Raw genomic sequence first — 18,549 nt, 5'->3', positions numbered from 1 at the left:
CATTAATTTCGAATACAGATGGCTAATTTTTAAGCATCAGAGTAAACGATAAATTTGAAAAAATAACAAGAATTGTTGGTTTTTCTAAGTTCATGTGATTATTATCAAAATTTTGGCAATGCATGAACCATTTGGTTTTTCTAAGTTCATCTAATTATTATCAAAGCTTTGGCAATGCATGAACCATTCTCATGCCACAAATTAATAAAATACTAAAAGGCAATTAACATGCATGCATCATCAAAATATATTTTGTTCAATAACGTCATCATAATATTATCATAAATAAAATAATATGAAAATATAACATATGAATCATATGCATATTGTTGCCACTACCATTGACTGACTACCGAGACAGATGCTGGAATTGATTTCAAATTATATATATGTATATATTTTTTCTTTTTATCATTATCAACAAGTTAATTTTATTGTGTGAAGGGGAACTCAAAGATTCTGCATCCTGAGTTTTTTATTTTGATTTTAGTATTTTACATCAGAATTATGTTTAACTATTACCCATAAACGTCTCATCTTTCTGAGATTGTGTGGTGTCCTAGTTTGTTCTATGACATTTTCTTTCAAAATTCAAATTATAACAACAATGGAAAATTGGTTGACAAGTTTGACTAATTAAACATCTTATTTTTTTACACTCCAACCATTTTTAAGTTAAAGTTGTTTATAATAATCTTGTTATCATAAGAGGGTACATATTACCATCCAACCGTAATTAGTGTCTTTTAAAGACTGTACAATACTAAAGTTACTGTGCTTCAGTGCTTAACGAATTAAACTAATAACCTCCAATCAATTATCAAAAAGGAACTAATTCACCTCCAATTTAAGACATTATTAGTAGAATTTGTGGGCCATAAAAACAACAAAAAAAAAAAAAAAAATAACACCTGGGACTCAGACAAGCAAAAGCAACATGTTTTTGTATATTATAAAGTGGATCAATCTAACCTAACCTACCACATGGATTTTAAGATCAAAAATTCAAAAATCTCCATCAACCAAATTGAATAGATTTTATAATAACCAAAACTAAAAAACGAAGTACACCTAATTTACGATTGTCATCCAATCTTTCTTCACGTGGAAGCGCACGTGCGAAATTCCCTGAATGAAATAATATTGGTATAAAACCGAAAGTGAGTAAATCTCATCGTGGAATGGAGACAAACACAAAGATCCCTGACAATGCCGTGGTCGGCATCTTCAAAATCATGGTACCATATGCCACGTGTCTTGTTGCTGGATTATCCGGTCAACCTTTTGACCAGGGACGATGGTCTGTCCCTTTTGGAAGTCTAATCCCAAAAATTTCAGAAAAGGGTAGTTTTTTTTTTTTTTTTTTTTTTGCTTTTTTTAAAGCTAAGTAAAAAGTAACAGAAATTACCACGCCAAGTGATTGAAAAAAAAAAAAAAATAGTCAATATACTTGAAAAAATGCTGTGTAATTTTCTCAATGCTATCAATTTTTAATTTTTCGTAGAAGGACACAATAAATAAATTACCAGAAATTATCATATGTGATTTTAACATGGCTTGATGTGACAAGTCAATGGTTAATAATGAGGAGATACTATCCTACTGCCTATCCAAACCCCTTCCCTATATATATATATGCAAGACCAAAAAGGATCTCTCTTATCCTGCTCTCTCTATATGCGAAAAAGATTCCTCTGTTTTTTAGTTTTCCTTCTCTAAAACTCGTTGTCGTATATCCCAAAAACATTGTCGTAATCATCTTCTTCGTTTTCCCTTTGGAATTATCGCATAAACCCTTTTTAATTCTTCCATAATCCATGGCTACTGCAGATTCAAACTCAAACAGTTTAACAACCCTTAGAATTATGGTTGAGAGAAACCCTTCTGAAGCCCGTTTATCCGAGATGAACATCAAGTGCTGGCCCAAGTAAGATTCTCTATCTCTCTATTTCTTTTCTCTCTCTTAATCACTTTGTGTTTGTGTAAATAAAATGATATGTCTTTTGTTTTTGTTTTGAAAAAAACAAAAAGATGGGGTTGCTCGCCGGGGAAATACCAGCTGAAGTTTGATGCAGAAGAGACATGTTATCTACTGAAAGGGAAGGTAAAGGCATACCCAAAAGGTTCATCGGAGTTTGTGGAGTTTGGAGCCGGAGACCTTGTTATTATCCCAAAAGGATTAAGTTGCACTTGGGATGTTTCTGTAGCTGTAGATAAATATTACAAATTCGAATCTTCTTCATCTTCTTCTTCATAGTACAATGATTCTTGTTGTTGCCCTTTTTTTTTTTTTGGGTTTTTTTTTTTTTTTTTTTTTGGGATACAGGTTGTCTTTTATTAAGATATTCTTTAAAAATGTATTCACAATTTTGGGTTTTTTTTTTTTTTTTTTCCCCTTCCTGTAGGAGAAAGTGATCTCTCTTTAGTGGTAGTCAAAGAAAGGAAACAATTAGTCAATGCATGTCCCATTCAAACTAATCTTCTTTGCGTCTTTAAATAAGCTTTTAATGTTCCTTTGACCGGTCAACATCAATTTTTTTTATTTTTATTTTTTGGGTGAATAATTGGAGGAAAAGGATTACCTTCTTTGTAGGCAATAATTTGGACATCTTTTTTCTTGTGTTGACACCGTTCACTGTAAAAGACAGTGGCAAGCATCCCTCTCAAATTGTTTGCTCGTGCCCTTGATAAAAATATGGGTCACTAGCTTTTATTTCCACCGTTCCAGGAAAAGAGGAGAAAAAAAGAAAAAAAAAAAGAAAGAAAAAAAAAAAAATATATATATATATATATCGAAATTGGTGGACCAATACGAACCGTTAGACATTTTGGTTTAACTAAATAGGAACCTTTCATATTGGGATTAACTGGAGGTGGATTAACTTGAGGTGGATATGATATCCCATGCCCATGTTTGTAAGCATAATGTTTTAAAGCATTAGGGTTTTATTCATGGATAGTCCAGCGGTATATATATATTTTGGAAAAATATATTGACCGTGTTAAAATGATGGTATTCGAAAAGAAAAGTTTTAAAAGTGCTGTATATGATAGTTTGGGTATCCGTTGTATCTGAAAGACGACCATCCAAAAACATATATTCCGATGGATGAAAATCATCTTAAGAAAACTATGATACTACATATGCTTCAGTCAAATTTCATAAAGAGGAAATCACCATAATAAGGATATACATGTTCTAATTTTGTTTTGATTATTTTATGTAATTTTATTTACATTGTTTTAATTTATTCACACATATTTATATATATAAATATATTATTGCATACATATATTTGTAACAGTATTTTCAACAATAACTCCTCTATATATATATATATATATATATACATACATACAGTCCGTCTATGGTGCGGACGATCCTCATACGGACTACAATATTGATGACAGTTTTTCATAGTATTGGTGATAATTTTCTAAAAAACCGTCATTAATACTATGAAAAACCTTCACTAATACTACAGTCCTCATACAGACCGTCTTCACCATAGAATTTTCATATATATATATATATATATATGTATGTATATATATACATACTTACATATGAAAGCATTAGGGTTTCTTGTTTTGGTAGAGGATAGAGCAACAGGTCTCTGTCTGGGCATTCATCCCAAAAAAAAGAAAAAAAGAAAAGAAAATGGGTCCCATGTGTTTCTATTTGTTTAGCCGGATGTGATGTTCGGGCAATGGCCGATTGGATTTCATGGTGAAAAGGTGTGGTGCCCATGCGCCGTGCTTGCATCATTACCTTATAACTCTATCATGATTTTATAGTTTATTTGGAGACAGAGATAGAACAAGAGCGATAGAGAGAGAGAGAACAATGATGAAATAGGGGTTTCTAAAAACCAATATAGATGCTGTTGCAGACAGTTTGGAGGATGAAAGGCACATTCATAGATTACATTTATACAATTGCGGCATTAGTAGAATTGAAAAAGGATTATTATGATTAATTGTAACATCTTCAGATAAAGAAGTTAAAAAAAAGAATAATTATTAAAAAAGAAACAAACTTGAGTTGCAAGTTACAATTACTGATACATAATACTAATAATATACATTTTCACACAAATTTGATACAGTATAAATGTTATCTTTTTTTTTTGGCTGAAGGAGAAAAACAAAAAATGCACTCTAAGCAACTAGTTGCATTTCTCCCATACAGTTATTCTGCTGTATCGCCACCAAAATTGAACACATTCTAGCTAATTGGTAACTTAAATACCTTGAAAACCAAAAACTTTAGAGGATGTTTGAGATGGAATCATTTCTATTGATCATCTCTTCAAAAAGATGGAGAATGCAATCCATCATTATCCTATACTTTTGTCAAATGTTGAGCAGAGAGAAGTTAAGGGCATATATCATCCAGCGGGATTGCACAGCTGAAATGAAGACAGAACACTGGTTTCCAGCATTCAAGATTTTGTTTTGAGCCTAAAACCAATAATTAAGAAAAACACCAATAAGAAATTTGTAAACTATTCACTTCAAATGAAAGCAACTAGCTTGTGGCCATGCAGAAAGTAAATTGTTAATGTGTTCGGTTTTATCTAACATTGTGTATTGATTTCCAAGACAACTGATAGAGAAATCAAAAACATTACTCCATTTCCTTTCCATTTATTTCCCACTTTCAACTGACTTCTAAAGCAAAACAACAGCCACTTTGCATGATTAGTTCCTCTCAATATGCTCTTTGCTGACACCATATTTTATGAACTCATCATCATGCATCATGCAATCCTAAGCACATAAATAAATAAATAAACAGTGATAGAATGATAGTTCGAGTTTGTATTCTTATAAAGATGAAAAATATCGATGAAGATGAAGAATATATAATTTGAATTAATCATTTTATGCCATCCATACAAAATAGAATCAATGGTTAAAATTGTACCAAATCATAATTTGGAAAGTAATATAATATAATTAAATTGATTTTAATTATCTTTTTTATATTTCTTAAATTTGTGCCAAATTTTCCTCAACCTAAAAATTTTGTTATTTTAATTTATAGAATTTGTTTCAATTAATTTTATGATCTATAATTAAATTTGAAATGATTTATTTGCTTTTCTATAAATCAAAATTCCTAAATATTTTTATATTTTTCTACTCAAACATTGTTTTTATAATTATATTTTTCATTTACAGATTTTACCTAATAAATTATTAATATATCAATATGTATGCATCAAATAAAAAATATATCTGACCAATAAATTATAAATATTGATATTTGAAAAAAAGAAGAAAATTAGGGGAAGGCATATGCCTTAAGCCGACAATGCCAATGCCAGTGGCAATGCATGCATATATGCGGTATTTCCACACACACACACACACACACACACACAAACGATATAAGAATGCAAATCACACTCTTATCATCAAAATAACTGACAAACTCACAATTGGTAGATGAAACTCAACCCATAGCAATACAAAGCACCAGAGTTATTTCCATGGGAATCTAAAATTATGTAAGACAATGTCATTTATCAAGAGGAAAAAAATTTGGAGGCATGCAAATGTAATAAAATATAAGCATATCTTGTTAGCATCTTTCATAATAAAAAAGAAAAAAAAATTTTGAAAAAAGATTAATGGCAGTATGGCACCTTGTCACTACACTACGATAGCCCGCTTTTCTTCTGGAAAGTTATTTGTTCTGCTGGTGCAATGTCCCTCATGAGCACCAAACTGGAAGATCCTAAGCTTCCCTTCCTACATTTTGTAGGAGAATTAGTTTTGCAATTCAAGGACAAATTGATAATACAAAACTTCCTTCACCTATTATAGAGAAGAGAGGGCTACAGAATTGACATAAGGAAATTTTTCTGAGCATGTAAAAAAAAGAAAAAACAAAAGAACCTTGGTCCCATAAACCAGGCCACCTCCAGCAAAAGGATGAAAGCAAGCAACATTAACCTCGTCCTCTGCGCTAGGAAGCACTCTCACAAGTTCCATATCCGAAACTTTGTAAACCTGAAGGACCAAACAAATTAAGAAACCTAACAGGTCAACAAATAAAACATAACAATGGCAATCAACATATCAACTAACAATACGAATGACAATTTGGCAATCAAAAAATTAAGTTCTGCAGCTCTTATAATATATTTTTTTTCCAAGATTAGAATCAATTGGAAATCTGCAGAATTAGTGTTTGCTAATGCAAGCGAGATTTTTCATCAGAAATATAAACATAAATAATTCCCTCCATATACACAAACTGTGCTCTCAGTCGGGGTTGATTTCGATTGCAACAGCAAACGTGTATTAACCTTCTAATTTACTCATTCCAACACGACATGATCTTCACACCTTGGAACTCAAATTCAAACCATCGATTAAAAATAGCACCTTTAACTATAAAAATTTATGGTTTGAAAACTATGTCTACATCTCAGAGAGCATTCAAAAACAACAACTTGCAGTACAGATCTCACATTCCAAAAGTGTCGATCTCAGTTCAACATTCTATACATTCAAGAGAGAAATTAGATGAGTATGCAGTGAATTTCTTTCTCTCTCTCTTTTCGCTCATGCAAAGCAATTTGAGATCATGTTTATTCTAGCAATATGGTAGTAGTGATTGGAGTCTATTTCCCAAAAAACTATCCGGACACTTTTTTTGTTTGTTTTCATATTACGAAAATTTTGGAGAAAGTCTGATAATTTTTTTGGTAACACGTAGCATTGACTAATGAACAACCTCAATTAATAAAAACATGACATGTTAGGAAAAGGTTATTATTATTATACAACAGTAAAACAAAGACGTGGAAAGTTTACCTCCAGAACAGTATAAATTGGCAATGTTGTTTCCCCATCAATGACTACGCTTTTAAGAAGAGAACCATGACGTCGACCATAGGCAAGTAATATGTGCTCAGAAGTGGGTGAGAACTGGAGGAAAGACATAATATAATGAACTTTTATCATTATTCTTAACAAATAAAATCTATGCGATCTTTGGAATTTCCCACAAACAGAAGAATGAATTTTTGCATTCTGATTAATTAAAAGTACCAAATGAACATAAACTCAATTTCTACTGAACAGGTATGAAAGGGTTCATCATCAACTAAGATACCTAGATGCTGCAAAACATATCATCGAGTCCCCAGATTCCCCTACCATATTGTTAATCATAAGAATAACAAACCCATAAATACATTTATTAAGACAGATTTCTCCACAAGAAGTTCAGCATCCACATGGTCCAAAAAATATGATTAATCCTGACATAGAGCTACCCTCCCAAGAATTGTAAATTCCAATTGCAAGGCAAGAAAGCATCAGTGTGGGTGAGGTGTTACAAAAACAATCCCAAGCTGCTAAAGCGAAAGTAGCAGACTGTATTAGTCTTCCCCACCCTAAGGCTATCATATTACCCTTTAAGCTGATTACACAATCAGGTTGGCAAAACCACCTCCAAGAAAAATTAACAAAGAATAACTAGAAGTAAAAAGAATAAAAACCATAATTCATAGCCATATGACTTGACCATTTAGGGCATTACTATGGTTGGTCTGCAGCCCTTAATCTAAAATAAGATCACTTATATGGAAGTCACACAAAATACTAGTCAACACACGCAATGAAAGCAGATAACAGTTATACTGAACCTATGAAACTGACCTGGATTGAAGTCAAACAATGGGCAGCTCTGATTGCTCTTGATACAAGCACAGAACCAAATCTGTACAAGTTAAACAAACAATCACAAGTTTAACTAAAATATGGAGAAAAAAAATTAAGACATAGAAGAGTGGAAAAAGATAATGAAGCTTTACGTTGCCTCCTCAAGGGAATATATCCGCAGCTCATACATCACTTGGTGTGCTGAGATTGGGTGTCGGGTAGGGGAACTGGCTGCCCCAGAATCTTGATGGAGTGGAGTTTGTAATCCACTATCAACTTCCCCATGAGGAAGTGTACATGCAACACAGGCAGCTAAAAATTTCCCACAAGGAGAGAAATGAGCACCCATTTCACTGCAAACATTCATGCAGCTTAGAGAAGTTACAACATAGTTAAGATAAGCTAGAAAGGAAAGGACACAGACAGACTGGGATTCATAAAAGGCACTATTAAGGAGAAAATCCCTTAACTGATGGTGCATACCCCATAAAGATGTTGGGTTTACACGCGACATCACCAAGTCACTGAAGCTATGCTGATGCATGACAAAAGATCTGTCTAGCATACAGTGCTTATGCTGAAATAAATTATGTTAAAAAGCAATTCCATTATTTCCACATACCTACAAAGAACTGCATGGGGTATGGTTAAGCAGCATCTTTCAGCATTGAGTGGAGCACAGGGATTTCTTATGTCATGTGACCACACTCTTAGCTTCACCGTGCAAGGTAACTCTGTAGCTGCAGCAGCAGCCAGTGATGTGGAAATTTCTGATTCGATCCTATTAATAATAAGTTGTGCATCACTCCCATCATGTAGCACAATTGAGGTAGGACCATCACCAGATTCAGATACAGAGAAGCGTATGTGCGGAAAACGCTGTTGCAAGCCAGACCTTCCTGAAACCCCAGACAGGTTGATGCCACCTGGCCTTGATGAAGAAGTTCTCACACCCTCCAAATTATGAGTTGACTGATGATATGCTAAGTTAGAAGAAACCACATGTTGATTTGAATTCCCAAAATTACCACCATTAGAAGAAGACATTGAGGGAAGGCCAACTTGGCTTTGGCCCATCAACCATCCTTGAAGAAAAGGTAGCTCCCAATAAGCGTGATCTCTACCAGGTGAAATCTGTTGAAATTGGCCAAGTTCAGTAAACCCTATGCGATTTTGACCACGTTCAGATACTCCATCAACATTAACACTACTTATGTTATTAAAGCTTTCATTATAACTTCTCCTTACAGACTGCATCTCATCAATCTCCATAGCATCTGATCTGACGTCACAAGCACCAATACCCATTGCATTAAGAAGAGAATTGTTTGCAGTGCCTTCAGCACCAGGATGACAAGGAGGAACCAATGAAGATGTATCCATAGGAGACAACATGTTATCATTTTGCTCTGCTGTATGCCTATCTGTTTGAAACTGTATTGAAGCAGAAGGATCCATTTGCACGCTACTCGTCCCAATATGTTGCATTGTTTGTTGCAATTCTCTTCTTGAATCATCAACATTTGATGATGGCACAAACAAAGGTAAGGACATCAATGGCAGTTCAGGAGTCAAACTAAGACAGTCACCAGAGTGAACATTTGACACAAAAACAGCAGGAGGAGGATATCGTAAGTAACCCAGAGTTGTTGCTTGTGTCATCGAGGAATCTGAAGAGTCAATATCATTGACCTGCATATCAGTTCAATAATGTAACCTACATGATTGCTTGAGTAAACAATTCAACAACTACCCTTTTATAACTCACCTCAGCGGTTAAAAGAAATGGTGCAGCATGTGGATGAAAATGAACAGCTCGAAGTGAACGCCGTGTCTTCAATATAATTGTTGGTGAGGAAGGCTCCCCTCTCTTGTTGTAGTGCCATATGTATAACTGAAACAGAAGCATATGTCAACCAGTAGGACCATGATATCCAAAAATAAAGACCAAGGATACTTGAATACCATAATATAATGAAAACTACAAGCATCAAGCATAATAAACCTACACAAGAACTTTGAATGGTAACAATTAATACCTTGTGACCCGAAGCAACAGCAAGAAGCTCCCCTTTAGCATGGAAAGCAATCGATGCAATAGGGCGATCTATGAGTAAAACATACCAAGCAAACATCTTCACAATGAGAATGGTAACATATGCATAAATACTAAATACTATAAAATGCAGTAATAGGTAAATAAATACTAAAAAACAGAAAATCCTAATGTCTGAAGCATATAAATGACATTGAGTGTTGAAATTACAGAAATCACGAGATCCTATACACTCTGATGTGTTTGCATCCCACAACCGAACTTCATGATCCAAACTCCCGCTGGCAACAATTTCTGGATATAATGGGTGGAACCTAACCTGTAAGAACTCCATTAGTAATTATATAAGGGAGAGACGCCCTCAAATAATTTTGCCTTCAGTGAAATGCAAATGATACAATCAACCAAAAGAAAAAACCAAAAATGAAAACTCCATCTTTTAAAAAAAAAGATGTTTGACCAACCTCCATAGGAACTATTGCTGCTACCTAGAGCTAGAAAGACGAGATTTACCTCGCACCTATTAATGTGTAAAAGCCCTTCAAACCTTTTTCACATTGAAAAGAGATCAAAATAAATAAGCCCATCTATGTCTACTTTTCCTAGCCTCCCCAGCTTGTCCACCCCTAAATTAACAGATAAAGCGGCTTGAATGCAAATCCTCAAAGTTCAAACCCAAGGCTTCCATAAATGCACACCAGATACAACTAAGAATTATGGAGACTTTATTTCATACCATTGCCAAATATTTACACTGAAAGAAGTAAGAAGCTTGCAGAAAAACAAAAATTGTGTCAAGAACAGAATGACGGAATGTTTTATCCCATGCCCAATGATATATCCCACATTAAATAAAAAGGACAGATCATGTAAGCTGTATAAAGCTTTTCCAGCAAACTTCCTAATGACAAAACTCTGCTTCTTGATTAGCACATCATATACCATGATGCACCAAAAAAAGAAAAAAAAAAAGAAAAGAGAGTCCATATGAGAGAGAGCAAGTAAAAAAATGATATATGGTGGATATCTGCATAACCAAAACTTACCACCCAAGGTGTCCTCCTATGACCACTCAAAACTTTCAAGCAGCTACCAGTTTCACAATCAATTATTTTTACAGTATGGTCACCACTGCAAGCAGCAAAATATCCAAACCACACATAAGTCAGTTATGAATACAAGCTGAAATTTTTAAAACATGGCAAAACAGAATTGACAACTTACTGGGTAGAGGCGAGTGTTCTTCCATCGGGACTGAATGCTGCAGCTATAGTTGACCTTGGTGGAGGCATTAGAGGACAATACCTGCCTGATAAATGCCGAAGTGACTCTGCTTCAACCCTAAGTAAAATATAAAATATTCAAAACAACATTGCACATTTTCAAAACCTAAAATAAAAACAAACATGTTCACTCTCAGACAATATACTGGCTTCCCACCAAACAGGGTGAAGAGTAAAAAAATAAAAATAAATAAATAAATAAATAAATAAAGCCTGCAAGTACCATGAGATAAGACCACGCCTTGCATCTCTTGCTCTTTCACTTTTAGGCCCTGTTAAAGAACCCACTTTCCTTTTTGAAGCTTCTCCCCGCTGTCTTGCAGGAGCATATTTTGTTGTAGGAGAAATTTCTCTCTGTGCTATCAAGCGAAAGACGTTTCTGCCACTGACAATGTTTGAGATCTCAACGAATCAGATTAAAAGACATTTTACTGATAAAGAGTATATGCAATATAAGTCGGTTCTTAACACTTCATTCTTATGTGCTAAAGATAACTGAACCAAAAATGCATTTCTTAATCCAAGAACCACTGAAAAGTCTAATGCAGACAAAAGGAAGGGAAATTATTAACAAAAAAAAAAAAAAAAAAAAAAAAAAAAAAAAAACTCAGGTAAGTTGTTCATCTAACTCGACTGTAACAACAACCTTTTACATCTGCAACTAAAAACCAACATATAATGAATCCTCAGTAACGATTAAAATATACATATTCTAAGTATTATTATATGCAACTCCGTCCTTCACACTACTCACTAAAATTTAATTAACTATTAAGAAAACTAGAATCATTTTATAGCAATCATGCAATGACACCTGGTTGGCTGATCATCACTAGGCTTATGAATTTCCTTTAAGGACATGGAGCTTCTATGAATCAGATGCTTCTCAAACATCTAGTATCAAAATTCAAGTAGGCTACAGAGATCTCACAATTCATAACAAAGAGAACCACAAATTCTCAAAAAGTTTGAACCAAATTCCAAAAAAAAAATAAAAAAAATAAATAAATAAATCAGAAATCAAATTTCAGCAGGAAAATGAAAAACAAATCAATGAAATGCTCAAAATCAATATGATTTAAAAATTTCTAACCCGTGGCGGGAATTATCCGACGGCGGATACGAGATAGGATTCTGATTAAGCTGCCGTGAAGGTTCATCTTTAACTGAGTGGTTCTTCATAAGCATTTTATAGATTAAAAAAAAAAAAAAGATAAAATTTGAGAGAATTAAAGAGAGAGAAACATGTAAAATTTGCTAGGGCTCAAATTCAGCAGCTTGAATTTGACGACTTGTCTGAAAAAATAAAAAATAAAAGAGCTGTGGCCGCGTATATCTCTCTCTCTTTCTCTCTTTAAGAGGGAGAAAGAATTTCCCCTCTCTTTCTCTGCGTTTTCCTTTGGATTTCACTGCTATGGCGACCCAAAGAGGAGCTGTGAAGGAGACAAGCTGGAGGGATTCCTCCCTTTTGACAAAAATGCCCTTGCATCTAATCTTGGGTTTTCTATAAGATAACGAGGGACAGTTTAGGCCAACTGTAGCTTTACTGTTACAATCCTAAAATATGTTTTACATGGTGTTTAACATGCTTTTTGGTCTATTATTGCGGCTTTAAAAAAAAAAAAAAAAAAAAACTATTACTGTAGTTTCAGCTTCTTTTTTTTTTTTAAAAATTTTTATTTTAAGCACTATAACAGATAAATGCTTAATTTTTTTTTTTTATAGATAAGGATAAAAAAAACTAATATAATATATTATTTCATTAATAATAACGCATTAGTTGTAATGCTTTTCAAATTCCACTTATAATAATAAATAAATAAATGCTTTTCAATTTCTAGTAATTTTTTTACAATTATAAACAGATTTGTACATTTTATTACTTTTAATTTTTTATCTTATTTTTTTGCTCAATTTTTGATATTTTATCTTAAAAAAAGGGATACACTGTGAAGACAATTAAATAAAAAAATGAGTATTTTTAAAACTGAGAATACAATAGCTAATCTGTAAAAGTTTAAAACCATAAATAAAATATTTATAATAAAAATTAAATCATTTATTTTTTAAATTGTTATAAAAGTACCTGGTCCCCAAACTTTTGTCCTATGAGATATGGATTATTTTTATTTTTTTTAAATATTATTATTCTTTGATCTGCTAGATCTGTTAAAACTATGATATAATCAATCCATAGAAAACTTAAAACTTTCATATGACATTCTTCAAAATTAAAAACTTCGAAGGAAATATTTTTAATCATACAGAGAATAATATTAAATACATAGAGAAGAGAAAGGTATCTGCTATAAGTTATGACTAAACATATATTTACTGTTGTTTAAAATATCTTAAAGATGGACTGAAAAATGCACTAGATAATGATAACCAGACGATGAAAACAGAAGGAAAAGAAGATTTACACGAGGAAAACGTAGACCAAAATTTGAAGGGGCCACCATAACTTTACAAACCCATGAATGAATCATGTTGAGGACAAGAAATTATATACAGAAAATCTGAACCATGGTTATCCTTTTCTTAACTAGGCTTCTGGAGTTGCATCTTATTTGGTCGACTAGGTCCCCATATACGAACTGTATTATCATCACTTGCAGAAGCCAGCATCCGCGGCCAACAAGGATTCCAGCTTACACAGTTCACTGTCATGGAATGCCCGGACAAAACCTCAATTGGCCTAGAATTTCTTCGGCTCCAAATATAGACCTGCTAAGAATAACCGTAAAGTTTTAAATGTTCCATTTGCTTCATTGGACAAAAATTGATTGGTATTTTCTGAGTATATATGCACTGGCACGCTCTCAAAACTAGGAAGACAGAAACTTGGATGAGAAATGAGAGTACCTGTGAATTCTCACTACCACTAGCAATAAATGTGCTATTCAACCCACCAAAGCACGACCTTATGACATACTTGTTTTGCTTGTGGCCCATATATTTCTTTGGCTTTTCCCATTTCCCAGCAACATCCCACATATGAATCTCCTGGCTGTTAAGATTGACAATGAAGAATTTTCCATCTCCTGAGATTGAGAGGGATGTGATAGAGTGCCCCTCAGAGATGACCCGCTCAGCATTAGTTCCTATGTTTAAAATGTGGATTTCTTTATCTGAGAATATGCTGATAAGATTTTCTCCATCGGGTGTCACAGCAAGATCCAAAATTTTGGGCATCCTCGTCCCTCTCCATGCTTTTATCTCCTTCCCATCGCAGTTGCACATGGAGATGCCTTTTTCAGGGTGAGAACTGCCACATACAAGCCGTTTTGAGTCTGGAAACCAAGCACAAGAGCTGACAACGAAGCCAAGATCCTCAAATGTGTGCTTCAGTGTACCTGTATTCACATCCCATAACTTCAGAACCTCCCCATTTCCGCATGTGAGCAACATCGTGTCATCAGGGCTCCATGCTACAAAAGACACTGGATTTTGATGGCTCCGTAGAGTGTGTTTTAGTCTCAAAGTACCATTGTCCAGCACCTAGCAAGGGAATGGCAGAAGTAAAATCAAAATGCTTAATCACCCCAATTTGTTCAATGTTCAATCACAGAAGAAAACAAAAGTTAAAAAACTCCTATTAACTTATAAATTCCAAGTATAGACCAAAAATGAACTTAATCCATGAAGTAATTTTACTTGGATGCAATGAAAAAAAGTAGAAACATACTCAAACTGACAATTTATAGTGAGCAATTTCATAGTCCAGTAAAGAAAAAACAATGATCAAAAGAATGTGGGCTGTCTGTTGTGCAGAAGTTTTACAGTATGGACAAAGGATCATAAAGAATCAACTATCATTGCCAAAACAAGTATCTAATTCATATTTCTCAAGAATACTTGTTAATCCTCTCAAAATCACAAGGAAACACAAGATGAATGCAGCCAGTGCGAACCAAACACTAAAAAGGTGCACACACTTTCATTTGTCACCTACCAATTTTGAGGAACCATAATTGAAAAGATAAGAGTAGAGGACCAAAAACCTACATTCACTTTAGAATTTAAGACAGGCATACATTTGGTATAAAAACAAAGAGTAGATTAGAGGGGATTTAACATATCAGTTTCCTCACAAACTCTCTTCAAGTGTTCAACAAGTCAACAAGTTCACAATCTTGTTACAGATCCTAATTTCTGTTTTATACCAGTCCTCTAAATGTTTTCCTGTGCCTGACGACTACAGCTTTAACCAAAGTCCAATACCTAGAATCACTCTTTTTGATGTGGTAACTTTCATGAGTGACATTTTCAATGTAAAAGTAACATTCAACAAACAATTTAATGCATAAGAGACAATCCAAATGGTACCTTCCATATGATCGCTGTGCAATCACTTGAAGAAGAGGCCAAGTAATCCCCATTGTTAGAAAATTGAACAAACCAAACTTCGTTTATATGCTCAGTCAAAATCTGCATTAATGACAAGTTGATGTCGAAATATTCAATGCATCACATAACAGAACTTGCAATCAATAAAAAAACCTCCACATGCTGTCAAGATCATTGTGATTAACTTTTTCTTCATAGAAAGTTATCTGCGATTATACTTACTTCTTGGTTCTATTTCTTTTTATTTATTTTTTTAATTATAATTGTAAAAAATAGATAGTACTAATGATGTTTCTATGAATTATCCAAACTAAAGAGTCTCTTGCAATTTTGAGGGCCATTACAAATACGACATCGATTAAAAGGTAAAGAGGATGGTCATATTGCATACCCCATGTAGATAGGGAAGAAGAAAAGACAAAACAGTTTACTGGTGGGGGAGCCATTGGATTGATGGCTCCTTCTTTTGGGGAGAAAGGGCTGATGGTTCAAGAAAATATTAACAAGGGCTTTCAAGATCTGAGAGTTAATCCACCACTCATATAATGACTTTTCACTACAAGCAGATGAAACTGGTCTCCTGGAACAATTATTGACTGGTAACCAACACATACAAATCATTTTGATTCCATAATATCTGCTTCTGAATTCTGCACAAGAACAATTTTTACTAGGGAAGTTGTTTATGGTATACAATTAACCTGAGAAAGTGCATATCAAATTATTTGCTATGGTGATACCACTAGCAGTTGGGAACCACAGGAAAAAGTAAAATCCCATAGCATTCACATAAAGCTAATTGTCATGTATAAACCACAGGATTTTGAAAAAGGGAAAAAATTATATATGTATATATATATGTTTTAATTATAGAAAGGTGGTTTAGAATAATTAATTTGTCACTCAATTATCTAGGCAAGGAAAGAAGCTTCAAGAATATTTGCATTGCCATTGTCAAATAACACTTCAAAGTGGAAATGTATTCAATTAATATTTAATTTCCCTAAAACAAACAGATTAAATACTCAAAAACAAAACACATGAAACAGCTACTATGTTAATGATCAATAGACTGAAGAACAACAATATTTATACAACAAACTGATAGCTTTTGATAACATTGTTCATGCAACAGTCTTTTACAATGTTACATGACTCTTGCTTCTTTCATCATAGTAAAGCATTTATATATTCAAGTACATTATAAATTTTTTATATCCTAATAATGAACCCTCAAATTGAAGAACATCAAATTCAACAATCTGACATAAGTAGTACATAAAGTCACTACTCTATTATGTAGAATGATTTGTCCCTACATTCAATTTTCACCTGACAGTTAAATGGCATAAGTTTGCCAATGAAATTTTATGATCCAAATGTGCACCTTACAAGCAAGAAGACAGTTCAACAACCAAAAAAAAAAAAAATATTATATATATATATTATCTATCAAGCAGTATCACCAGTAAAGCACACCTGAACAGTCTCTGTAGGGATTTCATCTCTACCACATATATGATCCACAAAAAGTGAAACTGCATCTGACGAATTGTGATACATACAGGAATCAATTTGAGCCAAAACAGCACTTTCAACCAAACGTTCCAACCTTCTTTCGGGCAAGACAAATGGTGGAGGTAGCAATTTTTCCAACTCTTTCAACAACTTTTTACGCCATTCGCAAGCAACATTATCATCTGTCTTGCCCAGCTCCAGCTCCTTCATATAAAGAATACAATGAGCAAGGTTGTGAACCTCATCTCTGTCCACCTTTAAAGAAGAAACCTGTTTTCGCAAAACAGACAAAGCTAATGAGTCATCCCCATGACTCAAGCACTCCAAAATACACTGCTTGAATATCAGAAACATAGCTGAAGCTCTTGTTTCGTCCATCAAATTCTTGAACCTATCAAGGGTACGGATACAACCATCCCAATTCCCACTTAGTATCTGAGATTCCATCAATTCTAAGTCATCTGATTTGTATGTAACACCAGACTCTACCTCCAAAGATGAAGCGGACTTTCCGTAGCCTAATGAGTATAGGGATTGAATTATTAACCTTACAAACTCATGCTTCTTTATTAGGCGTTTTGACCCAAGCTCCGAAGACAAATTCTCTGATGACATTGGAGCCTGACAAAATTTTCCAACTTCTGATTAACTTTCTACCACTCAAAATCCCCATTTCTTTTCTCGGCCATGACTTGGTAATCCTGAAGTAATCCAAAGAGCAGAAAAATTGCCGGCACTCTGTTAGATCTATTGCTCACGAAATCCTTAACAGGGATAACCAAATTTCAAATTTCCCGAAACAAGTACTAAATGCCATGAAAACCAATATAAGTAAAACACGTAAAATTCCAAAACCCCATTATCTAAAAATCATAATAGAACTGGAGGAGCTTGCCAGGATTGGCTTTAAAATTTGACTTTATAGCTATGAACACGAATCCAGTTTACAAGCAATCAGAGCTCGTACTTTGGTTTAAGAAAATCAATATTTAATCCCCCGACAATCCGAATATTACATATAAGCAATTCAATTAGAAAAGTACCGATACAACAAAAGCACGCCCGAGTAAGAATTTTAAAGAACTTAGACACCAAAACGATAATAACCTGAAACTACCCAAAACCACAAATGATGATCACTTTTTTTTTTTAAATAATATATATAAACACACTATTCAAGCTACACACCAATAATCCATGAAATTAAAATCATACATGCAAGATTTATAAAAGAAAAGAATAAAGAGCTTGAAAAATATATTCACGACCAACAGGAATACAGGCCATAACAGTTATAGAAACTGCCTTTCCTGTAACAACAACGTGTACGGAGGGATGAGATGACTGACCGACAGATAATTAGCAGGGCGTTGAGGTAAATTTATTGAGCAGAAATTGCTTGAGCTTTGCTTTTTGTACTCGGAAAAACTGTTCCAGTGACGTATTATTAGAGAGATAGAACAGACGACAAAAAATTACAGAGGCAGATCTGCCACGCCTTGTCGTTCTTTTCTTTGGGCTGAATATGGGGGCCTCGGATTTTCCTTTTTTTTTTTTTATTTTTAAAATAAATAAATGACAAACGACTCGCATTGTTACACAAAACGCCGACAGCAGGCGTCGTTTAGCGCGGCGATACCGCTCACTCTTGCGCAAATT

The 18,549-nt window shown here is 33.8% G+C and overlaps 3 protein-coding genes across 8 annotated transcripts; 1 reads left to right on the top strand and 2 right to left on the bottom strand.

The window, feature by feature from the left end:
- Positions 1 to 1,624: 1,624 nt before the first annotated feature.
- Positions 1,625 to 2,478, top strand: LOC107426454 (uncharacterized). Its single transcript, XM_016036646.4, has 2 exons — positions 1,625 to 1,927; positions 2,032 to 2,478. The coding sequence occupies exons 1-2, from the start codon at positions 1,818 to 1,820 to the stop codon at positions 2,255 to 2,257; spliced, it is 336 nt and encodes a 111-aa protein (XP_015892132.1). The 5' UTR covers positions 1,625 to 1,817; the 3' UTR covers positions 2,258 to 2,478.
- Positions 2,479 to 3,996: 1,518 nt separating this feature from the next.
- LOC107426465 (uncharacterized) lies at positions 3,997 to 12,495 on the bottom strand. 4 transcript variants are annotated; one of them, XR_007243025.2, is made up of 15 exons: positions 12,116 to 12,493; positions 11,246 to 11,407; positions 10,964 to 11,080; positions 10,786 to 10,870; positions 9,950 to 10,058; positions 9,723 to 9,790; positions 9,452 to 9,577; positions 8,306 to 9,375; positions 7,836 to 8,036; positions 7,681 to 7,741; positions 6,832 to 6,945; positions 5,908 to 6,021; positions 5,655 to 5,760; positions 5,446 to 5,506; positions 3,997 to 4,464 (listed from the first exon to the last, which is right to left on the bottom strand). XR_007243025.2 is itself a non-coding variant. In XM_016036662.4 (15 exons), exons 1-14 carry the CDS (start codon positions 12,208 to 12,210, stop codon positions 5,662 to 5,664), a joined length of 2,307 nt encoding a protein of 768 aa, XP_015892148.1. In that variant the 5' UTR covers positions 12,211 to 12,493; the 3' UTR covers positions 3,997 to 4,464; positions 5,655 to 5,661. The 4 variants fall into 4 exon arrangements, 3 of the variants coding, with proteins under 3 accessions (XP_015892148.1, XP_015892146.1, XP_048336778.1); XM_016036662.4 differs by lacking the exon at positions 5,446 to 5,506 and having other exon boundaries at positions 8,306 to 8,817; positions 8,932 to 9,375; XM_016036660.4 differs by lacking the exon at positions 5,446 to 5,506.
- Positions 12,496 to 13,326: 831 nt separating this feature from the next.
- Positions 13,327 to 18,450, bottom strand: LOC107426463 (WD repeat-containing protein WDS homolog). 3 transcript variants are annotated; one of them, XM_016036656.4, is made up of 5 exons: positions 18,240 to 18,447; positions 16,852 to 17,591; positions 15,352 to 15,453; positions 13,888 to 14,523; positions 13,327 to 13,749 (listed from the first exon to the last, which is right to left on the bottom strand). In XM_016036656.4, the coding sequence occupies exons 2-5, from the start codon at positions 17,503 to 17,505 to the stop codon at positions 13,564 to 13,566; spliced, it is 1,578 nt and encodes a 525-aa protein (XP_015892142.3). In that variant the 5' UTR covers positions 17,506 to 17,591; positions 18,240 to 18,447; the 3' UTR covers positions 13,327 to 13,563. The 3 variants fall into 3 exon arrangements, with proteins under 3 accessions (XP_015892142.3, XP_015892143.3, XP_048336588.2); XM_016036657.4 differs by lacking the exon at positions 15,352 to 15,453 and having other exon boundaries at positions 18,240 to 18,450; XM_048480631.2 differs by lacking the exon at positions 18,240 to 18,447 and having other exon boundaries at positions 16,852 to 17,612.
- Positions 18,451 to 18,549: the final 99 nt, after the last annotated feature.

The sequence above is a fragment of the Ziziphus jujuba genome, chromosome 9 (genome assembly GCF_031755915.1).
Source record: "Ziziphus jujuba cultivar Dongzao chromosome 9, ASM3175591v1".
NCBI lineage: Eukaryota > Viridiplantae > Streptophyta > Magnoliopsida > Rosales > Rhamnaceae > Ziziphus > Ziziphus jujuba.
This window is presented reverse-complemented; position numbering and strand designations above follow the sequence as displayed.

Coding starts and splice junctions, on each gene's coding strand:
- LOC107426454 (XM_016036646.4), top strand. CDS start 1,818: ATGGCTACTGCAGATTCAAACTCAAACAGTTTAACAACCCTTAGAATT. Junction 1,928..2,031: donor AACATCAAGTGCTGGCCCAA/GTAAGATTCTCT, acceptor AAAAACAAAAAG/ATGGGGTTGCTCGCCGGGGA.
- LOC107426465 (XM_016036660.4), bottom strand. CDS start 12,210: ATGCTTATGAAGAACCACTCAGTTAAAGATGAACCTTCACGGCAGCTT. Junction 10,059..10,785: donor ATAGGAGGACACCTTGGGTG/GTAAGTTTTGGT, acceptor GAGTTCTTACAG/GTTAGGTTCCACCCATTATA. Junction 9,791..9,949: donor TATAGGATCTCGTGATTTCT/GTAATTTCAACA, acceptor TTTTACTCATAG/ATCGCCCTATTGCATCGATT.
- LOC107426463 (XM_016036656.4), bottom strand. CDS start 17,505: ATGTCATCAGAGAATTTGTCTTCGGAGCTTGGGTCAAAACGCCTAATA. Junction 15,454..16,851: donor TCCCTACAGAGACTGTTCAG/GTGTGCTTTACT, acceptor TCATTAATGCAG/ATTTTGACTGAGCATATAAA. Junction 13,750..13,887: donor GTGGTAGTGAGAATTCACAG/GTACTCTCATTT, acceptor TATTCTTAGCAG/GTCTATATTTGGAGCCGAAG.